The sequence below is a fragment of the Silurus aristotelis genome, assembly GCF_946808225.1.
Source record: "Silurus aristotelis genome assembly, chromosome: 16".
Lineage (NCBI taxonomy): Eukaryota > Metazoa > Chordata > Actinopteri > Siluriformes > Siluridae > Silurus > Silurus aristotelis.
In genome coordinates this window covers 14,530,548-14,556,987 of record NC_139589.1, presented here as the reverse complement: position 1 = coordinate 14,556,987, position 26,440 = coordinate 14,530,548, and the positions used below count along the sequence as shown (strand labels likewise).

General features: G+C 36.0%; 1 protein-coding gene across 3 annotated transcripts; it reads right to left on the bottom strand.

Annotated features, from left to right (window-relative positions):
• map4k6 (mitogen-activated protein kinase kinase kinase kinase 6) lies at positions 1–26,228 on the bottom strand. Of its 3 annotated transcripts, XM_083565074.1 has the most exons (33): positions 25,855–26,190; positions 25,567–25,777; positions 21,534–21,591; positions 20,776–20,866; positions 20,596–20,660; positions 18,660–18,715; positions 18,527–18,574; positions 18,249–18,291; positions 18,022–18,094; positions 15,026–15,157; positions 14,667–14,729; positions 14,497–14,578; positions 13,582–13,692; positions 13,325–13,403; positions 11,649–11,707; positions 11,455–11,501; positions 8,332–8,370; positions 7,747–7,780; positions 7,361–7,643; positions 6,786–6,889; positions 6,557–6,598; positions 6,374–6,458; positions 6,194–6,273; positions 5,991–6,051; positions 5,772–5,895; positions 5,558–5,616; positions 5,360–5,463; positions 3,895–4,072; positions 3,614–3,682; positions 2,512–2,598; positions 2,074–2,144; positions 1,236–1,291; positions 1–1,121 (listed from the first exon to the last, which is right to left on the bottom strand). In XM_083565074.1, the coding sequence occupies exons 2-33, from the start codon at positions 25,657–25,659 to the stop codon at positions 1,034–1,036; spliced, it is 2,664 nt and encodes an 887-aa protein (XP_083421200.1). In that variant the 5' UTR covers positions 25,660–25,777; positions 25,855–26,190; the 3' UTR covers positions 1–1,033. The 3 variants fall into 3 exon arrangements, 1 of the variants encoding a protein (XP_083421200.1); XR_014537330.1 differs by lacking the exons at positions 1–1,121; positions 1,236–1,291; positions 2,074–2,144; ... (1 more) ...; positions 3,614–3,682; positions 3,895–4,072 and adding an exon at positions 5,013–5,227 and having other exon boundaries at positions 5,271–5,463; positions 25,567–26,228; XR_014537331.1 differs by lacking the exons at positions 1–1,121; positions 1,236–1,291; positions 2,074–2,144; ... (1 more) ...; positions 3,614–3,682; positions 3,895–4,072 and adding an exon at positions 5,013–5,163 and having other exon boundaries at positions 5,271–5,463; positions 25,567–26,192.
• Positions 26,229–26,440: the final 212 nt, after the last annotated feature.

The following is a 26,440-nucleotide window of genomic DNA, read 5'->3' as shown; positions in this document are numbered from 1 at the left end:
TTACAAAAATCAAATTATTTTATTTATGTAACAACAACAATTAAGCAAATATCCTACAAAAAAAAAAAGATAATAAAATACCTTGATTTTTAGGATTAGATGGGAGTGGATATCATTCATATTATTGATTTGTGATTAGGTCCACCTCTGCCTTAATGAAAACTAATTTAATTTGGTAAAAATAAATAATAATAATATATAGTTATATATTGCCCTGACAATGTAAAAGTTATACATAAGATTTTCTGTTTTCAGAGGTCAGTTGTGAAGCATTTAAAATTACTCAGTGCTTTATCTTAAGATCATTTCTGTTGCTTGTTAAATCTTACATTTCTTAGTATAGGACTATAAAATTCCTGTACTTATTTAGTATTACACATATATTCATGTAATTCAAAACAGTGTTGTATGAATGAATACTCTGTTGATTTCTACACTCTATGTTTCACAGTGCAATGGATATTCTCAGTAGTCAGAATGAGAAATCAACAATTATATTTTTCTGATTTGCTTCACACTTACCAGTCTACAAAACACAAAAAGTACTACATCACAAAAAACTTTCAAGATTTGCTGTAGTACAACCATCAGTAAAATACAAAACAGGACAAACACCATTGTTTGCTAACACAACTGTTTAACCCTCATGTGGGTTGTTGCTAACAGTTTAATCTGCTACATTACATTACCAAACCATGTTTCTACAGTACAGTCTGTAGACCTACAGTACAATCCTGGCTGATTTTGTACTTTATTGTCTTTAACTGTAGTACTATAGTTCCTCTATTTTTTTTATAGTTTATCATTTTGTCTTTCTGTTGATTTGCTGTTGTGTCAAAGCTTTTGCAGCTCAATCTTCCCTTTATTTCCTCATCTTGCTTCTTTGTGAACCTGGTGTACTTCTCATGTTGACAGAAATGCTGCCTGCGCTTTCTGTTTTCCACCTTTGGGGTCTGAAGGCTTCCCCTTTATTTGCTTTAAAGGACAGAAGTGCCTTCATTACTGTAGATTAATTAAAGTCTCCTGAGATGCATTAATAGCTGCTCTCATGGCCAGTGAGGACATACAGGTTGCTCATGGCAGATGGATCTTCGGTGGGAGTGCTTTGTAAGATTATATCCCTGGAGAAAAGAGTATTTAACACAATTTAAGTATGTTTTTGAAATGTGTTCAATGTCCTGTTTTTTTGTGTTCGTTTCTGTCTTAGAATGGTTGTAAGTAAATGTAGGATATACTTTTTTGTCCCCAACACGCTGAAGATACGAGACTCATCTGTGATCTCCTGCACTACCTGGAGGAAAGACAATACAATTTCTCAAAAAGGCTTTAAAAAAAAAAAAAAAAAGAATTTTACAACAAGTGAGTTAAAATGCACCTTATTTTTGTTTGTTCGTAGAAATATATTAAAGTTACAATTTAATAGTAGCTTAAAGCCAGGGGTGCCATATTTATCGCTGTGATCACTATCAACTACAATTACAATTTTTATTATATTAAAGAAATGTTTTTAATATTTCATATAAAGCATATTTTTAAATGGAACATAGAAAATAGAGCATTAAAAATTTACAAATATCAATTCTAAATAACCCTATTTTATTTATTAAAACTAGAAAAGTAATGTAAAACAAGTAAAGTATTGTTAAGTACAAATGCAATATAATTAGGTTGTGTTTGTGTAATTTAATTGATTAAATTTTTAGTGGCTTAATCAATAAAAAAAAATGTTGGTGTATAGTGTATTTGCTTACCATGAGTAATAGTTAAAATATATTTATATAAAAATATATATTAATCTATCATTTGCATTTACATTTTCAGAAGCACTTATCTAAAGTATCTTACAGAGGTGTTTGAACTCCCTGTTAAAAACATACATAGTCTTCACACGAATTCAAATAAGCTATTGTCCAAGAATACCTTAAATACTTTAAAGACGGTTTTAATCTATAGTCTGATTACACAAAAATCATACAACTGAGAAAGTGAACCTGATATTAATAGATATAGTGGATTGATTTAAGCATTTAGGTGGGTTAGAGAAACTATTGGTTAGCATTTTAAACTGCATACCTCGCCACTTTGTAAGCTTTTTCCCTTAAGTCCATGTTTCCAGAAGGCAAGAACACTATCCTGCAAGCACACTGTGAGGAAACATGAATGGTTTTAGTGCCCTGACATCAAGAAGATAAAAAGTTTGCTTATAAAAATATACAAGGGAAATCATAGAATAATAGAAAATTATTTCATATGAATAGATGGCTGTGTTTATTTTTTGTCATTCATTACAATTTAGCATTAGTATCGTTTGCATATATATATATATATATATATGTTGCATATATATATATATATATATATATATATATATATATATATATATATATATATATATATATATATATATATATATATATATATATTAACTGTAGTTTATTAATTTTTAGTTTATTAATTTTTAATATCTCTGCTGAATTTTAATATCTCTGCTGAATTTCACCCTGTGCTCACCAAGGGTCTCAATAGAGAAGTCAAAGGTGAGTTCTGACATCAAGCCTTTGCTGGAGCAGCCCTGCAGATTTACAGCTTTCACAGTGTCTGCATGGAACAGACCATTGATTTAGTAGTATGTCGGCTTTATACAGCCGTGGCCAAAGGTTTTGAAAATGACACAAATATTAATTTTTTTACAAAGTCTGCTGACTCACTTTTTATAACTGCAATTTGCACATACTACAGAATGTTATGAAGAGTGATCAGATGAATGGTAATTAATTGCAAAGTCCCTTGAAAATGAACTTAACACCCCCCCCCAAAAAAAAAAAAATTATAATAATAATAATTTCCACTTCATTTCAGCCCTGCCACAAAAGAATCAGCTGACATCATGTCAGTGATTCTCCCGTAACTCAGGTAAGAGTGTTGACGAGGACAAGATCACCACTCTTGCTGATTGAGTTAGAATAACACACTGGAAGCTTTAAAAGGAAAGGTTTGTGGGTGAGCTGAGCACAAACTCTGCAGTTCGTCTAGCATCCTGCCAGGAAACACAGTCATCACAGCTTTGCATAAGAAAGGATTCACAGGCAAGGTATTGCTAGAAAGATTGCACCTAAATCAACCATTTATCGGCTTAAGAGAGGTTCAATTGTTGTGAAGAAAACCTCAGGACTCCCAATAACTTAATCCTGTTGAGAACCTGTAGTCAATCCTCAAGAGTCTGGTGGACAAACAAATACCCACAATTCTGACAAAATCCAAGCATTGATTATGCAAGAATGAGCTGCCATCAATTTGGATGTGGCCCAGAAGTTGATTGACAGCATGCTAGACGAACTGCAGAGGTCTTGAAGAAGAAGGGTCAAAATACAAATATTGAGCCTTTGCATAAACTTAATGTAATTATCTATAAAAAACCTTTGTGGTGCTTGTAATTATACTTCAGTATACCATAGTAACATCTGACAAAAAGATTAAAAAATAAACACTGAAGCAGACTTTGTGAAAAGTAATATTTGTGTTCTCAAAACTTTTGGCCACGACTGTACATACATGTAGAAAACTTTATTATATTATAAAATATGCATTTAAAGATAGTGATAAATAAATTTACCATCCACAGCTATGAGAACTGTGTCTCTATCCAACTGAGATACTTGTTTCACATCAAGACTCTCACCATCTGTGAATCCAGTGATGCAACTATATGAATACATATATTTCATCTACTGCACGCTAAATTTCATGTCCCATCTCCACAATATCGTAATTATAGTATAACGTTACTGTAAACACATTAAGTTCTTCTGTGGAGCAAATAACTGTTTACCATATTAAGAAGTTTTAGATGACATTTTATTGTAGTTCTGTGTGTGTGTGTGTGTGTGTGCATACCTGGGTGTAATCTAGGTGCATCATCGAGGGGGATGATACTGAATTGTAGAAGCTCCCTGGTCTTTTCAGGGTTGTGATTTCGCCAGTGCACTCCCACACACAATTGTGGAAGCTCCTCACTCTCCTGCACCAGCAGCTCAAAGATTGGCAAAGAATCAGGTAGATTTAGAGGTATGTGCTGTAGGAGAAAGAAAGAAAATTGGAGAGAAAATTAAGCACTTTGTTTTTCTTGCAGTTTCAACAAGGCTATTTTAAGGGATAAAGCATAAAGCACATACTATAACACTGTATATTGTAGGTGCTTTACCCTACTGTACCTCACAATGCAGGTCCTCATACTGTAAAGTACCTCACAATGCAGGTGCTCAGTGTATTATATCTCACAGTGTACTTTACATCACACTGTGCTATATCACAACGTAGGTGCTCACAGTGTATTATATCTCACAACGTAGGTGCTCACAGTGTATTATATCTCACAACGCAGGTGCTCACAGTGTATTATATCTCACAACGCAGGTGCTCACAGTGTATTATATCTCACAACGCAGGTGCTCACAGTGTATTATATCTCACAATGCAGGTGCCCACAGTGTATTATATCTAACAACACAGGTGCTCACAGTGTATTATATCTAACAACGCAAGTGCTCACAGTGTATTATATCTCACAGTGTACTTTACATCACAGTTCAGGGTCTCATAGACAGACAGATAACTTTATTCATCCCAATGGGGAAATTTACAATACAACTGCTCACAGAGTACTGTTCCTCACAATGAATGTGCTTAGCATACTATACATAGCAATATGCAGGTTCTCACAGTGTACTATACCTAAATATGCAGGTGGTTACTCTATACTGAATCTCACAAAGCAGATGCTCACACTGTATTACGCCTCAAAATGCAGATGTTCACACTGTTTTCTTCTTCTTCTTTCGGCTTCTCCCATTAGAGGTTGCCAAAGCGGTTCATCCGTCTCCATACCCCCCTGTCCTCTACATCTGCCTCTTTCAACCCAACTACCTACATGTCTTCCCTCACCACATCCATAAACCTCCTTTTTGGCCTTCCACTTTTCCTCCCTCCTGGTGGCTCCATCCCCAGCATTCCCCTACCGATATATGCCATGTCCCTCCTCTGCACATGTCCAAACCATCCCTCACCTTGTCTCCAGAACGTCCTACGTGCACTGTCCCTCTAATAAACTTATTTCTAATCCTGTCCATCCTCGTCCTAATAATGCAGATGTTCACACTGTACTTTCTCACAATGTAGATGTTTACACTGTGCTATACCTTACAATGCAGATGTTTACACTGTTAAATACCTCATAATACAGATAATATAACTCATATTGCACTATACCTCACAGTGCAATATGTAATCTGTTGATCAGAAATAGTAATGAATTATGGACCTTTTGGTGCTTATGGCCTTATGGGGGCTTGTTAATGCTTACTTTGAGCTGCATGAACTTCTGCATTGGTTCATACCACAAGAGAAGGACCAGACCACTTGGCACTGCTGCACACAAGAAAATGCTGTCCGTATAGGGATTCCGTACTGAGGCAGAGAAAAAAGAATATAAAAACAATATATGAGAGACTAGGATTATGTGTTAGCAGTGGTTTCAACAAATTACAGTGTTGTTCATTACCTACACTACACCTTTTACAGCCCTTAGTGTCTGGGATTTTTACAGAAATAGCATACTTCCTGCAGAAACAAGAAAATATAAAAACACAGGCTCACTGTCAGACTTTAGCATTGTTAAGCAAATGATCATAACCCTGTTAATAATAAACATTTTGGGATACTTAAAGCAATTAATAAGAAAAAACATTCTTCTTTTTGCATATAGTGCTGCTGACCTTGAGCTGATTCTTGTACTCAAGCGATGGGCATTGATTGACAGATGACCCTGGCGCCGTTGCATGCTTTCACGGTGTGCAAAGAGTGCAGGCAGACTGTGGGAGGTAAGCTGTGAGGACTTTCCTATGTACCACAAAGATATATGGTGATTACGGATTTACATATCTCAATGGGATACGGCACAAAATGCTAATGGTTTCAGTATTGTTTAAACATACCTGAAACAGACATTAGAACACTATTATTGATATATACCCAGGTGCATCTTTGTGGGAGCAACTAGTAAATAAAACAGAATGAAAGAAATGTTATTATTAAATACAATACAGTCAAATGCATAAGAGAAAGCGTGTCCTGAGATTATACTGTTGAACCCAAATTTAAAAGGAGAAATGTGTCAAATCTAGGAACATTATGGTACCTTCTCCATAGTGTCCTCATGAAGCTCATTGAGGTTGAGGGTGTAAATGCCCTCCTCTGCACCCAGAATTAAATATTGATCTGTTGGGTTAGAGTTCAAACATTATACTTTATAATTATCCACAAAGAAAAAGTTTTAGAAACAAATAGTAGCAGTCTGTAGAATAAAAATGGGATGTACCTCTGGTCTTTGGTAAAACCCAAGTACCGGCACAGTGAATCTTCAAAGGACAGCCATTAAATACCTTGGAGAAACAGGCCCCCATCTAGAATAGACCGTAAAATGTCTGTGTCCAATACATTTATGATGCACAGAAAAAAAAGTGAAAGACATTTCCGTCAAAGAATAGCACCTACAACTTACATACACTTGAGGTGTAGGTGGCAGGCCATGAACATCATCTACCTAAAATAAAAATAAAAAAGGCTCAGTGTGTCAGTGTCTTTGTTTTTCCCCATCCACTTTCTTTTACCCTTTCAATTACTTTATTTATTTGCACTATTGAAAAGAAGAAATACCGCCATCATAGCCAAATACCCAGCAAAGATAAGGATATTTTTCACATTCAAATAGTTAATAAATGTTTGCTCACACAGTCTACTGTTTTTCTTCTTAGCGTGCTCCATTCAGGTGAGAGTGGCTGCCGGGGAGGAGAGTGACCTCTGTTCCCTCCTGGCTCGATTGCAATGGAGCTTTCTGTTATTAAATCGATCAAAATACAAACAAATATACGTTATGTATAAGTTAGACAACGTCTTTTAAACATAAAAAAACCACAGGTTTTTAAATTCCATATTCTGTATCCCTGAGATTACTTGAAACCACATCTGAGATCATCTTCTGAGAATGTTGTTAGTAATTAGTTAAAAATAAGTAGTTTCCCAGCCTCTTTTTATTTTTATTTTTGGCTCGTTACAACTTTTTTTTTGACGTGTTGCAGCAATGAAATAAAAAATTTGCTTATCTTTTTCTTAAAATGTATCATTTTCTTAAATAAAACATATGTTTTCTACATTCTAATGTAAGAAAAATATGGGTTTACAAGAATTTCATTAAAATTGTATTTGCAAAATAAATCAGAATGAATAGAAACACTTAAATAGGAGGTAGGAGTTTTGCTGTTATCAATACTACATACATATGTTTGTTTTATGTCCTGCATTTTACCATTGGTTAGAGTTGTAGAATCATCTAAGAATGAGGAGTCACTGATGAGGGTGATGTCTCTGAGGAGGGAAAGGTCAGATACTGTTGAGCCAACCAGCAACGTTGACTCATTAACAAGGGAGGGATTAGCATCTGTGCGGGGTTTTGAGCCAATAAGAGAGGAAGAGCTTGTAAAGGGGGTAGAGGCAGTTTTAGCCGTATTTGCAGGGGAATGAATTTTAGCTGCCTGTGGTTGTGGGACCCTTTTCACAGTGCCATATTTGTCTTCTTCTGTTGTTGAGTCCTGCACATTAGAAACAAAAATAAAATAAATAAATAAAAATACACAGTCCATCTGAAACATGACTGCAAAAAAAAAACCCACATCAACTTGTAGTGGCACTTACCTCAACTGAGGGTGCTCTCTTCATAGTTAAGCTCCTGATGAAAAAAGACCCGGATTTTTATTTAGTGTGATTCTTTGAATACCAAGTTTAACTAAATCACTTTATAAGTTTCACATTTTACAATGTGTGCAGAGGTTCCATTTCACATGTAAAGATTCTGAATAATTTTGGTTTTTTTTCTGGCCATTGCATAGAATGATGTATGAAAGTATGTATATTGTGTTCAGAATGGGGGTTAATGCAAACCTTTTTTAAATCACTAAATAAGATGGCTAAACAACAATAAAACTATTTTTGTTCTGACATGCCAATTAGTAGCATTATGAGGTTGTAAATCCAATGTAGTTGCTTGTTGATAAGGAAACACCATACTGTATTTGGTGCTAATGTGGTCATCTACTTGCTGCTCGTATCCTGTAAGGCTTTGTACTGTACATCTCTAAAGTGGTAACTGACTGTAGAATAGTGTGAATTACTAAACCTGATCCTTTCACACTGCAATTTTAATATTAACCAAAATATAAATGACCTCAGATTCAAATTTACAGTAGGAGGTCTCGTTCTATTTGGAGCAGTTCTTCTCACCTCTCAAGCAAAGCTTCCTCAACACACTCCAGTAAACCTCTACAATAAAACACAAAATAAACAAAGCTCAGAAGACATTTCAAAAAACACAATTAACTCCACAATTATTTGCACCCTAGATAAAAATTTTAAATCTCTTTGTGGTTGTTAGCTTGATATAAATTAGAATTTATTTTAACATGATGAAAAAGTATATATTTTTAAATAGATCATTTTTCTCATTGTCTGTATAGTATTTTGTGCAACCTCACTTTGCTAGCAGAAATGCACTAGGTCTTAACCTATAATGCTTGCTGAAATTGGAGAAGGTGAAACCACTCCTCAATACAGAATCTCTCCAGTTCTTCCACAGTCATACATCAGAACTTAGGTTCAGGGAACTTAAATGACCATGTCAAAAAACCTTGATTCTCTTGTCATTGGACTATGTTTTGGATAAATGCCATTCAACAATGACAGCGGAAGCTATTTAAAATCCCTTGATACTTCATGATGTCCATGAGGCCACAATCAATCACATATGATTTACCACACCTACCAGAAGGGATTAGATGGTTCTTTTAGATGGTTCTTTTACTTCCCACCTTAAGAATATTTTGCTAAAAAGACTCTAATTTTGTCTCTGCTGGCCACAAAATCTAGTTTCAGTCAAAGGTCCAGGAGTGTTTAGCAACTGCAGGGACTTACATGATTAGATGGGAAAAAAAAAAAAAAAAAAAAAAAAAAAAATATATATATATATATATATATATATATATATATATATATATATATATATATATATATATATTTATAAATTTGCAACTTATTAGGTCAATTGGCAACATGATTGGGTATAAAAAAAAAGCCTTTTAGAGTGGCAGTGTCTCAGAAGTCAAGATGGGCAGAGGATCACCAATTCCCCCAATGCTGCGGCGAAAAATAGTGGAGCAATATTAGAAAGCAGTTTCTCAGAGAAAAATTGCAAAGAGTTTGAAGTTATCATCATCTACAGTGCATAATATCATCCAAAGATTCAGAGAATCTGGAACGATCTCTGTGCGTAAGGGTCAAGGCTGGAAAACCATACTGGATGCTCGTGTTCTTCAGGCCCTTAGACGCACTGCATCACATATAGAAATACTACTGTAATGGAAATCACAACATGGGCTCAGGAATACTTCCAAAAAACATTGTCGGTGAACACAATCCACAGTGCCATTCGCCGTTGCCCGCTAAAACTCTATAGGTCAAAAAAGAAGCCATATCTAAACATGATCCAGAAGCACAGGCGTTTACTCTGGGCCAAGGCTCATTTAAAATGGACTGTGGCAAAGTGGAAAACTGTTCTGTGGTCAGACGAATCAAAATGTAAAGTTCTTTTTGGAAAACTGGGACGCCATGTCATCCAGACTAATAAGGACAAGGACAAACCCAAGTTATCAGCTCTCAGTTCAGAAGCCTGCATCTCTGATGGTATGGGATTGCAGGAGTGCGTGTGGCATGGGCAGTTTACACATCTGGAAAGGCACCATCAATGCTGAAAGGTATATCCAAGTTAGAACAACACATGCTCCCATCCAGACGTCGTCTCTTTCAGGGAAGACCTTGCATTTTCCAACATGACAATGCCAGACCACATACTGCATCAATTACAACATCATGGCTACGTAGAAGAAGGATCTGGGAACTGAAATGGCCAGCCTGCAGTCCTTTCACCAATAGAAAACATTTGGCGCATCATAAAGAGGAAGATGCGACAAAGAAGACCTAAGGCAGTAGAGCAACTAGAAGCCTGTATTAGACAAGAATGGGACAACATTCCTATCCCTAAACTTGAGCAACTTGTCTCCTCAGTCCCCAGACATTTGCAGACTGTTATAAAAAGAAGAGGGGATGCCACACAGTGTTAAACATGGCCTTGTCCCAACTTTTTTGAGATGTGTTGATGCCATGAAATTGAAAATCAACTTATTTTTCCCTTAAAATTATAAATTTTCTCAGTTTAAACATTTGATATGTCATCTATGTTGTATTCTGAATAAAATATTGAAATTTGAAACTTCCACATCATTGCATTCTTTTTTTATTCATTTGTACAGTGTCCCAACTTTTTTGGAATCGGGTTTGTATAAGTGTATTTTTCTCAGGTAAAGGAGCAGATCTGGAGAGAACATGGATATAGAGTGTTTGGTAAACTGGGATATTTGTATGCTGTCGCCCCCTCACTCTCACACGTTCACTCAGGTATGTTGACGGTGGTGTGGTGGGTCGTCTCTTATCCCAGAGATCCCTAGTGTCTGTGTTACCTTCTGGCTCTCCCTTTTAGTTATGCTGCCATTCTGAGTCTTGCCGGAGACCCCAACTGCACAGTGTCCTTAACTTTGATACAACAATAAGGACACAAAATAATCCATATCCTTTTCTTCCTGTCACCCTCTTCTCTCTCTCTCTATCTCTCTCTTTCTCTCGGTTGAGTTAAACATGTCCTGAGGTTCCAATGACCACTGTTCCTGCCCCTCTTCCCTCCAGGCCTGCCTCTGGATAGTGTTCTCTTTGATTGGAGGCCACTCTGTGCAACTGGGGATGGTTTCTCATCAACACCCTGGGGTTCCATGGAATTCCGGAGTAAGAATGGGAGCTTTAAGGATGGATTTGGACTGTAGTTAATGTCAACAGTCTGTTTCACTGATTTAGGACTACAGTTTGCTTCTGATCACCATCACTGCAACCCGCAACATCGTTTATTTGTAATAAATGGACATTCGGTGCAACCCAGATGATGATGGGTTCCCTTTTGAGTCTAGTTCCTCTCAAGGTTTCTTTCTTATGCCATCTCGGGAAGTTTTTCCTTGCCACGGTCGCCACCAGCTCGCTCATCAGGGACCAACTTACACTTATAAAGAACATCTTATTCATTTGTATCACCGCATTATCTATGTAAAGCTGCCTTAAAACAATTTTCATTGTTAAAAGCGCTATACAAATAAAAATTTATTTAATTGAATTATTTCCAATGGTTTTTTCACCATGGAAATTCCTAATTGTGATGTGGTAATGTTATATCATAGAATAATTGTAACTTCAATTATGGGTTAGATTTCTCTCATATTGAAGTAAGATTATGTTACTTCATAAACTTACTGTGATTCCTCTTCATCCCCAATGGAGCTCCAATCATCATAGGATACCTAGTGAAAATAAAAAAAATAAATATAAAATGTATATTGCAAACATTAGAATTAGTACAATTGTAATTAAAGGATAAAATGTAAGAGCTACACTGAGAGAGGATTTGGTTGGTACAGTTGTGACGATCTGAGCTGTCATTACCTTACCTGTGAATCAGAGCAATGGTCTTTTTCTTTCTGCATGGGTCCAAACCTTTCATGGCCAACTGGAGGCAGAAATTAAATACAAGCATGTAACTTTAGCACATCATATTTCTGTTTACACTTTCTAAGAGCAGCCAGTACACTTTACTTTCCCTTTACTTCCTTTCACCTACTCTTTCTCAAAAACTAACACAATTATATGTTTGGATTACACAAATCTCACACAAGAGACTAATTAAAATTTAAGAATAATGTGTCTTTAATTATTAATGAGTCTGCATTAGCAGCTTTCAAGCAAATACAATAGTGTTATGTTCTCTTGGCCATACAGCCTGCCTTAAAATGCTATAGTTCTGCAGTATTATAGCACATAGAGTTAACATAAAGCAGCATGCAACAGCTTCAACAAATAACACTTTTTGTCTTAATAGATTTAATGACTGTTGGTCTGGAACTGGAACTTGTCTTGCAGACATTCCCTTACAACAACAACTAAAACTGAATACATGCTGGTCATTAATAAAATAAAAAATGCAAATAAATATGTGGATTAAAATGTATAAAACACTTTTGGGTGTGTTACTATGGGAAAATAATCAGCATTAGGATGATAAACTTAAATACTTTAACTAAATACACTGTACACACAATTATTAGGCAAGTGAGTATTTTGACCAAATCATCATTTTTATGCATATTCTTTAACTCCAAGCTGTCTAAAATGTAATGCTTATTGGATTTAAGCATATCAGGTGATGTGTATTTGTGTAATGAGGGAGGGTGTGGCCTAAGGAGTTCAACGTGTGCATAATTATTAGCAGTTTCTTTTCCTCAGGCACAATAGACCAAAAAAAAAAAAAAAAAGAGAGAAGTCTACATTTTTTAAAAATTGGTTCAGAGGGATGCAGCATTCTTGGAATTGCTAAGATATTGGGGCGTGATAACAGAACCATCAAACATTTTGTTGTTTATCATTCTCACTTTAACAGGTGAAAATAAACGAGTTAAATGAGAAAAATTTCCCATTTTATCTAGTTGCATAATAATTCTCCACACTAATAGTGTGTATGCTTATGATCAATGCCCTGAAGTTTACAATATTTCCAATCTATTTTTCAATCTATTTTACTGACAATCTATGCCCACTGTGGGTCATTTTGCATAAATGAAAAGGTAAAAACTGCATCATAATTAACTTTTTTAAATGTTTTATTGCGGTCCAAAAAATGGATGAACGCAGCATAAACAGACCCAATATGCTAAACATTATTTTCAATATATTTTTCTTTTAATAATCCTTTCCAAAACACTACTACATCTTTAATTAATGATATATGTCTATTGAAATGATACTGATAACTGAATGATAAACCAGGATATTTGGGGCTTAATTGTGTATTATTCATATATATTAGGTATTGAAGCTTTCATGAAAATAAAAATGGGCTTCAGTTGCAGACTAGCAGTATTTAGATTTGCCACTCAAACAACTAAAACAAACAAACAAACAAAAAAAACCATTTAAGGTTAGACTGGCTTAAACCGTCACCAGCACCTTACTAAGAGATGAATGGGTAAAAAAACCTCTTTATGAATTTGTAATGTTATAAATTCAATACTGTCTAAAATATATTTGAAGCTAGAAAAAAATACTTTGTGTTTGAAAAATATATACTTACATGGCTCTTCAGTAGCTCTTTTCCTGACAGGCAGGTGTTTTGCTAATGATGTAATCTTGTCAGGAAAAATACTGCATGTCTGTGGATACAAACACAGACACACAGAGACACACAAAAGCGAGCTTATAAAGCGTCTCAAAACACATTCAGAAACATAATTCAGTATGCAAACAGAACCCTCAGTCTATCTCAAAAAGCTTAGTGGCTTTACTTATGCTTTTTTAATTCATCTGTTTTAATTTAATAATGTTACACACCTCAAGATCACTCTCGTCCATAGTCTGTGAGTGATGATAATCTGGGTTGTTGGCAGTGTCCAGCAACTCTATAACCAAATTCCGCGTCAACAGTTGAGTAATAAAGGAATGCTATAGAAACAAAAAGGAGGAATAAGAGAGAGAAAGAAAGAAAGTAAGAAAGTCAAAATAAAAGCAGAATATATACATTTATATAAGTTAATATTTTAAAGAATATTAAGATTTAATACTGAAATAAATTATTCACTCATAGCTTGTCCGGTTCAAGGACATCTTAATTAACATGTACAATACACAGTAAAACCTATATAATGCCATTTTAAAGAATGCGATTGGGATCAGGTTAATTCTGAAGCGGAAATAAGATTTTACATTGCACAACTGCAGACGTTTGTCTTTGTTTTATGATGTATGATGCATTTATATAATTCAAAATAAAGTGAATGAGAAAATCTTAATTCGTTGTGAAAAGCTGCTGTAAAGGAGACCATAGAGACCAATTGTGGTTTCACACCTTTACACATGGTATCCTGTTTACCTCCTCGTACTACAGGTGTGAGTGTTTCAATCAACACGTTCAAAAATAGCAAACAGTAATTTCACTCGTATACAATGCAGTGGAAGTAAAATATCAAACTGCTGAATGAGTAACGCGTCAATTAAATTTGAACAGCATTAACCTGACATGTTTTTTATATCATATTTCTCAACATCAGTTTTCCTTAAAAAAAAAAGTATTGTTATTATTATTAATAATAATAATAATAACGATAATTATTATTAATAATAATAATAATAATAATAACAATAATAATGTGAAACACTGTGCAGATCCATTTCCCACCTTTAAGCAAAAAATATTTAGACATGTGAAACATTTGAATTAAAACCGCAGTGTGTTATTTAGATATGTACCTGCAGCAGTTTCTCAGCTGTTGGCCTCTTTCGAGGACTTTTTGTAAGTGTCATCTTTATAAAACAGTGAAATTCCCTTGACCTACAATAAAAATGGAAAATCAAAAACAAATAAAAAATAAAAATGTGAACAGGACTGAGAAAACTAAACCATCATTCTTAATGTTTACCATTTAGTCTTGTCCCTCAGTTTGGGTGGCTGGAAGCTGCTTTTGGACATCAGCATTAAAGCTCTGGGAGAATATAATTCAACAGCATAGTTTCTCACAAATGACATTACTCACAAAAACTACTGTGCAAAATAGAATCCATTAGTAGAACTCAAAAGTAGTGTTGTCGGTACACATGCTTCAATAGTAAAGATCGGGTCTGAAGCACATTTGGCCCTGGTGCAAACATTGGTATTTTATGGTGCACCACATGGTATTTTAAGTATTAAAATGTAAGTAAATGTTTTGATATTGTAGGTTACTATAATAATAAAGACCTGGGTGTTAACGTGTGGGTGTCTGTGTGTTCTTGTCCTCACCTCATTGGGTGTAGATCAAACATTGGTGGCTGAAGTTCTGCTAGCTCTATGGCTGTGATGCCCACTGCCCAGATGTCACACAACTGGTTATAGCCACCTTTTCTCTCTACCGCTGCCACCTCTGGAGCCATCCTGAGACATAGGAAAGTGCAAAACAAAAGCAAAGGGACATTTTCTATTAACTATTAACAGCTAGTAACTAAATAATCTCTTCTGTTGTTAGCTAAACCGATGTTTGTTTGTGTGTGTGTGTGTGTGTGTGTGTGTGTGTGTGTGTGTGTGTGTGTGTGTGTGTGTGAGAGAGTATTCAAGGAAGTTTAGTCATTTTTCACTTTGATTATGTACACAGGAAGGATTTCTGTGGAAAAAACACCAACATAACAGTACCAGACTAGCCACATCTTTTCTCTGCTGCTTTTAATACAGAAGCTGTGGACAACAATTATATAATATATAAATAAATAATTAAATCTATCTATCTCGGTACAGTTAGGGGGAAGAAATGCAACTCAAATTTGCTTGTAATTTTTTATTAACACTTTTTTTATTATTAACATTTGTCAACATCAACAGTTTACATTTTTAAAACAATTTTAAATAAAATGCCTGCGCGGTTAAATAATATAAAATAAAATATATTATCAAAAATAAAATTTATTAAAATAATTTAGAATAAATCTAATTAATGCAATAAACTTATTTATTATATTAATTACATTTAGCAAGTGATTGGCACAAATGAACTTGATTAAATAAAATTAAATAAATGGAAAAATCAAATGAAATAGTTTACATTTGTTAGACCCCATTTGGGTAATACAGATGTGTATATAAATGTGTGTGTGTGTGTGTGTGTCTGCCCACGGATGTTTTACAACTTATATTTCATTTTCTTATTTACACATACTTTAACAATGTCTTTATTCCTTTTATCCTTCATGCATTCATTTATTCCCTTGATATGCAGAACCGTCAGGATTTTCTTCTTTTAATATCATGAAACGGACTTAAAAATGGAAAGTGGCTCAATGTCGCACATGCACAAATTTAAGTTTAACAACGCACAACAAATCACAGTTTGGCACACTACAAATCGCATTTTTGGTACGGAGTAAGTAGCCATACTGACACTTCGCTAACTCTAGTTTCTTTTTTTATACTCCTGGAATTGTTGTGTAAGTTTTCAAGTTTAATAACAACAATAATAATAATAAAAAAGTGAAGCTGCACTCATGTCCGAGGCGGAGACTAAACAAACCTGCGGTTCACCACTTAATAAGTTCCTGTGGGAACCAGTGTTGTGCTAGTTACTAAGAAATAGTAACTAGTTACAGTTACTCGTTACTTCATTCAAAAAGTAACTCAATTACTTTGTTGATTACTTACACAAAAAAGTAATGCGTTACTGTTAAAAGTAACTTTTTAGTTACTTTTTTTAAAGAAAATGTTCCCATTAATGCCCTTTTATGCGTTATGATCTATACAAACACAAAACTTACTTAAACACAAAGTAATTTTTAAACACTATTTTATTAAGTCAGACCAGCACAAACTGAATATATCACAAGGATTTTTTAAATAAATAACAAAACAAGCTGAATAATATATTTAGAATCAAAAACCAAAGTGGCTTCTGCATCATAAAAGCTGTTGTGTTGAGCCCTTAAAAATGTTCCTTTCACAGCTTAAGTATGAAAACTATCAACAATGTAGAACACCGGGTTAGCTTCTAGCTTCATCGAGGCATCGAGTTTCTGGAGGAGCTTCGACAGATTGGAGTTGCTGTTTATATATACATAATGTGCTTTGTTCTCTGTTATATGTACTTTAATTACAGATTGATGAAATTTGTTTCCTAAAACTTCCCAGTAGGTTGCTTTTAGGGTGTGGAAACAAATCTGAAATCCTTTTTCCTTTACTGTAATTTGGTTAGCACTCAGTTAGCACTCATTTCCACAGCTGCAGCTTGTCCGAAACGCCACAGCCAGGTTATTAGCAGGCGAAATCAGGGGATCAGATCACCCTTGTTTTGCCCTCAGGTCAAATACAAAATCCACTTTAAGGTTTTGCTGTTTGTTTTATAATCACTTCCTGAAATTCCTGCATTTGATACTATGCTCATCCAAGATGGCGACGAGTCTGCATAGCAGAAGGAGGTGAAGCGGCTGTTGCAAACAAAGAGCTAAACATGGTCAAAACTGTGGAGATGATAGTGGACTTCAGAAAACACCCCTCAACACTACTCCCCCTCACAATAACCAGCAGCCCTGTGTCATCTGTGGAGACCTTCAAGTTTCTGGGAACTACCATTTCCCAAGACCTGAAATGGGAGTCCAACATAAACTGTATTTTTTAAAAAGGCCCAGCAGAGCCTACTCTCTTTCTACGCCAATTAAGGAAGTATGGCCTGCCACAGGAGCTGCTGATGCAGTTTTACAGTGCAGTCATTGAATTGGTCCTGTGCACATCCATTACCATCTGGTTTGGAGCAGCAACAAAACAGGACAGGAACAGACTGCAGCAAACAGTTAAAACAGCAGAAAAAAATAATTGGTGCTCCCCTGCCCACTTTCCAGGACTTGTAATGTACAAGAACCAGGAAACAGGCAGGAAAAATCACTACTGACTACCCATCACTCCATGAACACAGCCTCTTTCAAATCCTCCCTTTTGGCAGGTGCTACAGAACTTTGTTCACCAAAACTGCCAGGCACAGGAACAGTTTCCTTTCTCAGGCAATCACCCTCATTAACTATCCTTAATTATATGCCCTGCTTCATATCTGGAAGTACTGCATTATCAGTACAGTCACTCATCACTTCATCCAAATATGTTACACACACTATTGCTGCTGTATATTGTACAAAAGAGGATATAACTCAATGGTACTACAATTTGAACCGTAGAGTCCAGCCTTTACAAATCTTCAAAGACACAATTTAAAAAAAAAAAAAGGTTTTTGGTTTCCAAGCTTTTAAGTGGCATCTACTACTTACCAGTATGGAGTACCAATGAAAGACTTCCTCTTCACAATTGATGCATTGATCTCTGCTGCTACTCCAAAATCAGCTGAGTGAAAGAATGGAAAAGAGGAATAAAATTATACAGCTCTGTTTGTGTGCGTTAGTGTGTGTGTGTGTGTGTGTGTGTGTGTGTGTGTGTGTGTGTGTGTGTGTGTGTGTGTGTGTGTGACAGCTTGTGTCAAGACGAAGACTGTAATGACCTAATTTGACATCTCCTCTCTCCGTCAGAAGAATGTTGGCTCCCTGTAGAGCACAAAATAAAACAATGAGTGCACACATGCCACTAGATTCTTCCTAATTCACAAGTGCACACAGACATTCTCTCTTACACTCTCTGTCTCTGTCTCTCTCTCTGCCTCTCACTTGCTTGCACACACACACACACACACACACACACACACACACACACACACACACACACACACACACATTTTGTTAATGTGGCGAAGGGCACAACAAGAGTCATGAATAGTCTTACTTTTATATCTCTGTGCATTTTCCCCATTAAATGTAAATAATGTAGTCCCTGTAAGAGAAAAGATTGTTGTTAATGTAATTAAATGAACAATGTGATTAAATCCTTAGAATTTTGAGTTTAAACCCATCCTCACCTGTAGTGTTTCTCTGCATACATATGCTATCTGTCTCTCTTTTAGGGGTCCAGTCACTGTAAAAACACCAGTTAACTTGTTTAGAGACTTTTTTTGAGGTTTAGAAAAATCAGCATCCTAAATTAGTAAATGTTTGGTTACTGAAATAAGCACAGGAGCAGGCAAATATTTGCACATGAAACTTAAAATGAAATACTATTGATTTTATATAGTTCAGTACACCTAAAAAGGGCTGTCTCTGTTTGTAATGCTTTCCTGTATTAAGTATACACCATCAGGCGTAACATTATGTCCACCTTCCTAATATTGTGTTGGTCCCCATTTTGCACTCAAAACAACCCTGACCCAGGGAGGCATGGACTCCACGAGCCCCCTGGAGGTGTGCTGTGGTATCTGGCACTAAGATATTAGCAGCAGATCCTTTAAGTTCTGCAAGTTGCGAGGTGGGGCCTCCATGGATCAGAATGTTTGTCCAGCACATCTCACAAATGCTCCATTGGATTGAGATCTGGGGAATTTGTAAGCCGAATCAACACCTTAAACTCTTTGTTGTGCTCCTCAAAACATTCCTAAGCTAATTTTGCTTCGTGGCAGGGTGCATTATCCAGCCACAGTCATCAGGAAAATACCGTTTCCATGAAAGGGTGTACATGGGTTGCAACAATGCTTGCTTAGGTTATATGTGTCAAAGTAACATCAGCATGGATGTCCGGACCCAAGGTTTCTTAATAGACCCCAAAGCATCACACTGCCTCCACTGGCTTGCCTTATTCCCATAGTGCATCCTGGTGCCATGTGTTCCCCAGGTATGCGATGCACATGCACCTGGCTATCCATGAAATGAGGAAAAAAAAAACGTGATTCATTAGACCAGGCCACCTTCTTTCATTGCTATGTGGTCCAGTTCTTAATCTCATGTGCCAATTGTTGGCACTTTTGGTGGTGGACATGGGTCAGCATGGGCACTCTGACTGGTCTGTGGCTAAGCATACATATGCAAAAAACTGTAAATGCATTGTGTATTCTGACACGTTTCTATCAGAAATAGCATTCAGCACTTTGAGCTACAGAAGTTCGTCTGTTTGATCGGACCTCAATGGGCCAGTCTTCGCTCCGCACATGCACCAATGAGTCTTGGCCACCCATGACCCTGTCGCCAGTTCACCATTGTTACTTCCTTGGACCCCTTACGAAAAAATACTGACCACTGCAGACCAGGAACACGCCACAAGAGCTGCAGTTTTGGAGATGCTCTGATCCTGTTACATTTTACAATTTAAAACTTGTCAAACTCACTTAAATCTTTAGGCGTGCCGATTTTTCCTGCTTCTAACAAATCAACTTTGAGAACATAAACGTTCACTTGCTGCCTAATATATGCCATACACAAACAGGTGCCATGTTGAAGAGACAATCAGTGTTTTTCACTTCACCTGTCACCAGTGGTCAGGATGCTATGCCTGATCGGTAGTGTTTTGTGTGTTGTATTTACTGTGTTCACTACTTATTTGTGATCTACAACCTGTCAAGCACCATTTGTCTTTTTACTATTCAATTCAGTTTTTGTTAATAAAATAAAAAGACCTTTTAAATGAATTTTGGAAAAATTGTCCTTGAAATACACTGAGGAACTAGAGTGCTACAAACGCAAACTTATAGTCTGATATTGCACATTTGGAAGCTACATAAAATGCAGTACTACTTGTAAAGCTGATCAAACATCCTAGATTTCAATACAAACTGCAAGGAAGGGTGGTGTGTAGTGCAATAAATCCTTTCACCCTCCCAGTTCCTGTCTGTCATAACGAGTTCTCCTAAAATTAAGAATTCTTAAATCTATATTCACTTTTAAAGTAATATTCACTTTTTAAATTAAACTTTAAAAGTATCACAAATCTGGAGGTAAATGTCAGAAATACATTCTGCTATGCATTACCATGGTAGATGTCTTGCAATGATCCTCCTCCACAGAATTCCATGCAGATCCACAATTTGTTGTTTCTGTTAAATGTGAAGTTTTGATTCTCAGTGTCATTGCTATCTATATGCAATTCATTAAATATAATCCAAATGCATTTGAATGTCTGTTTGAGGATTAATGAAATGAGAGACGAACCTGAGGTAGCTTCCAAAATAGGCCACAATGTTTTTGTGCATGCAGTCCTTCATCATTGTGATCTCCTGCTGAATGCTTGAAATGTCATCTCCTGAAACACAGACAGTCTTAATTTTGTCTGCAATCTGCCCTTAGAGTTTCGATTCACTTTTAAAACTATTATTATCTTTGACAGCTTGTAAACATTCATCTACAGTAACCATGAAGATACAGTGACTTGAGCTGAGGGACACAAATTAACAAACATGATACAGTAACAGAACATTGCTTTGTTTAACTGGGACCAAATGACATTTTAATGTGTACTGCTATAACCTCTTGCTATCTACATGTTCAGTTGTACATGAACAATGGTTTGGTTTAAAAAGCAATTTTTAAAAACTATTACCCATTACCCCTACAGTTGGCTATTTACTATAAGTTACTCCTTCTGCACTATTTAAGCATCAGTGGTCCAGTAAAGAAATGTCTGTCATTGGTATTTATTTTTCGACAGGTGTGGTTGGGCACCAAAATGCAATTACATGAAGATGCAAAGTGCTTGATTAGGCCAAGTGACGAGGAAAAAACCTGATTGAATGAATTGAACTAAAAAGCGATGTTGGGGTTAAAAGCCTGTGCAACTTTCATTTTAGTAAGGAAATGTGTGACCTCATCATATAATACATTTTCTGTAAGTACTGTCATGATTCCCTCAATACCAAGAAATATTTTTTCATGGGCAGGCAATTTTAACTTGTCAGGTGCTAATGACCTACCAGCATCCAATTTGACTACTTTGATGGCTGCGATCACCGATGTCCTAATGTTACGTGCCTACAAAGAAATGAACAAACGAAAAAAAGGAGACAATTAAAACACTGTAGACATATTTCAGAGAAACAAGTCAAGATCTACATTGGTTGCCATATCAAACTTTAGCAATAGCTTAAAAAGTCTTGACTCTCAAAAGCTGTTCCTCGTTCATGTACTGTACACTTCCGTGTTGAAATAAAAGGTGGTACAAAAATAAAACTAAAAGAAGACATCTTTTTCCACCTTTGAAAATATATAGCTCCAAAAAAAATCTAGAGATAAACAAATTAAAAGACAGAGAAAAAAACTTAGTATTTTGCTGAAGCACCATTAAATTTATTCCACTCCTCCTGTTGGAACCCTTACGAAAAAATACTGACCACTGCAGACCAGGAACACGCCACAAGAGCTGCAGTTTTGGAGATGCTCTGATCCTGTCGCTAACCATTACAATTTGAAACTTGTCAAACTCACTTAAATCTTTAAGTTTGCCCATTTTTCCTGCTTCTAACAAATCAACTTTGAGAACATAAACGTTCACTTGCTGCCTAATATATGCCATACACAAACAGGTGCCATGTTGAAGAGACAATCAGTGGTTTTTACCTCACCTGTCACCAGTGGTCAGGATGCTATGCCTGATCGGTAGTGTTTTGTGTGTTGTATTTACTGTGTTCACTACTTATTTGTGATCTACAACCTGTCAAGCTCCAGTTTGGTCATACTGCAAGGGGATCTCCTATGCAAAGCCTCTTCAGGGTTTCGATAGAATTTGGATCTAATCTATATATTATACCTTTGTTTTTCTAAAGCCTTTCCTTTGTTGACTTGGATTAGTTCTTTTGGTCATTATTGTGGAACCATACACCTGCAGGTGAAAATAGATTAGTATTTAAAAGTACACTGCCATGTGAGGACGCCAGGGCATGGTCAAACACCAGATTGTAAATGAGTGGCAGCAAATATAACATAGCCAAGCACAGAGTAAGGCGTGTGATTGCTTCAATAAATAAAATCACTAAAAGCATAAGAATTTTCAAGGGAAAACCTCAAGTCTGCCTCCAGTATTCTCATATCTAATCCAACCCATCATCCATTAATACTTCCAGCTTTAATAAAGCCCTAGTTCCATCTGCAGAATAGCGGTCTTCGAGCATGATGCTGCCACTGCTTTGCTTCACTGTGGGTATGGTGTTTTTTGAGTAAACAGATGCCTTGATACAAATATATAGTTTTTAAGCTATGCCCATAAAATTCTACGGCCGTCCCCCCTTTATCGCGGTAGTTACGTGCCAAAACAGACCGCGAAAAACGAATTTCCGCCGATAAATGGACCACCCGAAAAATGCTTTTTTTTTAAGCTATAGAAAAGCTTTTTTTAAGCTTTAAGCTTTTCATCCTCCCACAGTCTTTGCAAGAATTTAGCAAGATGGATTTTGTGTAAATTCTTAGAGATATTAATATGTGCCAAATAAAAAAATCACGATAAAGTGGGACTGTGGGATTCAAACAGTGATAAATCAAGAGACGACTGTATCTTGGTCTCTTCAAGCCATAATATATTTTGTCACATGGAAGATTTTGGTGGGCCTTTTTCTTTAGCACAGACATGTGAAAATGCAGGAGTGACCAGATTTTGACAGCTTCTACTTTAATCATGTTGTAGGTCTCTTGGCCACCTCCCGGACCAGTTTACATTAAGAGAGAAGTCCTTGAAAATGTCACTTTGTTGCCTCCTCATTACTTATTATTAGATTATGACCTTTACCTGTGTTCAACATCTAATTTTGTGGACTCTGAATGTATGTAAATAAATTTTTGAGGATTCTGTTGTAGCCCTCTTCTAAACAGTAACTTTTAAAAACCAGATCCCATATTCTGTGTAAGCTCACTGAGAATCATGGAATAAACTTTCAAATGTGACCAAGAATTCAGAATTACTTCAATGATGATGTTTATAATGTGTGTATGATGTTTATCCTGTGCAGACACATGACCTGTTTACAAAAGGGTCTGCATATTTTGGCAACCAGGTTATTTACTGTTTTCTCATTCAAACTTCTTTATTTTGCTTTTCAGTTAAGTAAGTAAGTAAGTAAGTAAGTAAGTAAGTAAGTAAGTATCACATTTCTAGAGAAAAAGAGAAACAATTATGAAACATTCACAGAATAACATAGCAAACCATTTAAAAGAAAGCAATTTGAACAAGTACGTTTTTAAGCTATGTTGGTTGTCGTTTACATAAAAAAAACCTCTAATATATTGCAACACCTGGGACCATTTTAATGGTAAAGAATAACAGATTTGTTTTCTTCAGTTAAAAAAGTTATTATTAAATATACAAAAATTACTTTTTAATAGTGGTTATAACTGTGGCATGTGCCAGCAGAACTGAGAGATCTGTTAATTCTAAAAAGAGAAGCTCTTACACAAAAAGGAAGTGTAATTTAGCTCAATTTCAGCTCTCTCCACACCTTGGTATATCAAATTGATAGAATATGCATGATAGTCCTCACATTACTGACCACAAAATTCTACACCTAACATTGCTTAATACTCAATAGACTCATTGTTCTCCTGAAAACCCCTTTAAATAAGGATTTTATATTTAAATGAAATCAGTTTAAATGTATAAAAGCATGTACTTCTTGCTTGTGATTGTAGGCCTGTAGATTCTGTTGCTCTCCCTGCAATAGTGTTTGTTCTGAAGCTTTGTAAACTTTGTATGTCATTAGTATGAAGTCTATTTGTCTTATGATCCTGGCCAGGAGGAAGGAGCTGCCTGCTCGTAACCATGGTGATAATAGCACCAATAACGTATCAGCTGCCACAGGGAAGGTTACCTCAGTATTTAAAAAAAAAAAAGAGAACACCACTGGTTTCCTGTTTTCTTTCTTGTTCTACTGATCACATCCTGTGAGAAATTATCTGTATGAAATCAAAACATGTTTTAAAACATGTCTGCACAATCAATAATAATGGTCAGACATTGGATGATTAATCAAAGCTAAATATTCATGCACGCTCAAGCAAATACAGGCAGCTTTAAATGCAATCGCACATTTGGCAACAAACTAAAAAAATTATAAAAATAACACGTGTTGCTGTTGACTCTCCCTGACATCCTATTTAGTCACTAGTGTGTGGTTTTCCTGTTGCGCTTGACTTAATGTTTTACCACATACAAAGTTGTTTAGAGGGCGTTACCCCTTATATTTTTTGCCGAATGCTTGCCTTTGTAAGGCATGTTATGCTTAAAAGTTGAAGGTTTATCTTAAAGCAAGTTCACAGCTTTCTCCTAAAATTTTACAATATTCACCCTTACATCAGGTGAACCCTGTGAAGCTCCAGCATTAATCAGGGTTTCCTGTGGTCTAACAGTCAACAGAACCCAGAGGGCACCAGCAAACCTTTAGGGGTTTTTAGATTTATCACAAAAAAAAGTGGTTTCATATTTACAAATGTTGATAAGCCTAGATTGTGGAGAGTTGAGCAGAAATATGTGTAAAATAAAAGGTTTGCAAAATAAGAAATGAATGCAAAGGTCTGTAGTTTCATTTTGTAGTCAACAATCTGTAGATTAACTGATGAAACCCATATTCCTAGAGTACATCAGATGTGATAATCATAGTAATCTAGACTTGGATCTCATTTATTTACAAATATAAGTGATAACAATACAGACAACATCGCAACAGGTACAGCTGTTCTTCTGACCAGTATAGCAGTGATAAACTGAGCACTATTACCTAAGCCAATTAAGGCTCTGGCCAATATATATATATATATATATATATATATATATATATATATATATATATATATATATATATATATATATATATATATATATATCTGACAATAATTTAGTAGTCAAAATAGCCATTTGGACTATCAGTTTGAAGTAGTTTTACTGCGCAACACAATGCTGACAGTTGAGGATGTTGCCTCGATCAGGGTAAAGTGAAACAGGTCGAGAGCCTGGCCAGTGTGTACCTTGAAAACATCTCCGTAAGTTCCGCTCCCGATGCGGTGAATCAGCTCGTAATCGTCCAGCGGGTTGGTGTCTAAGACGCCGATGGCATCCATTGTGTGCTGTGTTTGTTCACTGCTAGTTAATACACGGACGTGCTTTCGGTTAGGAAGCTGTTGTTCGTACGAGGCACAGTGTGTCGCCACTTCCTCGTTAGCATCAAGTGTGCAGCAGCTGGAAATAAAATGGCTCCGGTATATTATTCCGCTATTCTGTCATGCGATGCTCTGTGCATGGCGTCTAGGAATTACATTATATCACGAAACGTTCACCCAAGCGGACACGGTGTTTTCAGGGTCCATGCTGCTCACTTCTACACGCAGAGCTCGGGCGGAACCTCTACTTGTTTAATTGAAAGCCTGCGGATGAGTCGACACCGCAACACCGACATGCAGTAGAATGAAAAATATAAATATAAAATAAAAACAAGCCTTTTCTTCATCAGACATCAGAAGTGTATTTCGCCCATATAAATAAGCTTCCATCCTGCACATGTAACGCATTTCATGGCTTTATTTCACACTATAAACGGTGTGTGCAGATATAGTTAGGCTTCTTAGGCAGCATAACTTCCTAACTGGCACCATGTTTACACATGATACAGTAGAGCTGAGATTATGTGTCCACCAGTACCACCTGTAGGATTTTCAGCGTAAATACGTTGTTTTAAATCAAAATACTGGATTTTATTTGAGTTTAAATATTGAATCTTATTTAAGTAATAAAATAAAAAAGCATACATGTGTGCAAATACAGTAGCACCTCTCTGCTTGTATACTGCTACAGAAATCAAAGGGATTTCACCAAACAATGCATTGAATTACTGTTTATTATTAT

What these genes read in the sequence shown, in the direction of transcription:
- map4k6 (XM_083565074.1), bottom strand. Translation starts at nt 25,659, where the DNA reads ATGGATGCCATCGGCGTCTTAGACACCAACCCGCTGGACGATTACGAG. An exon ending in AAGAGCTACTGAAGAGCCAT is followed by an intron (nt 11,708 to 13,324) that starts GTAAGTATATAT and finishes TTCTGCCTCCAG; the next exon opens with TTGGCCATGAAAGGTTTGGA. An exon ending in TTCTACAACTCTAACCAATG is followed by an intron (nt 6,890 to 7,360) that starts GTAAAATGCAGG and finishes ATTTAATAACAG; the next exon opens with AAAGCTCCATTGCAATCGAG.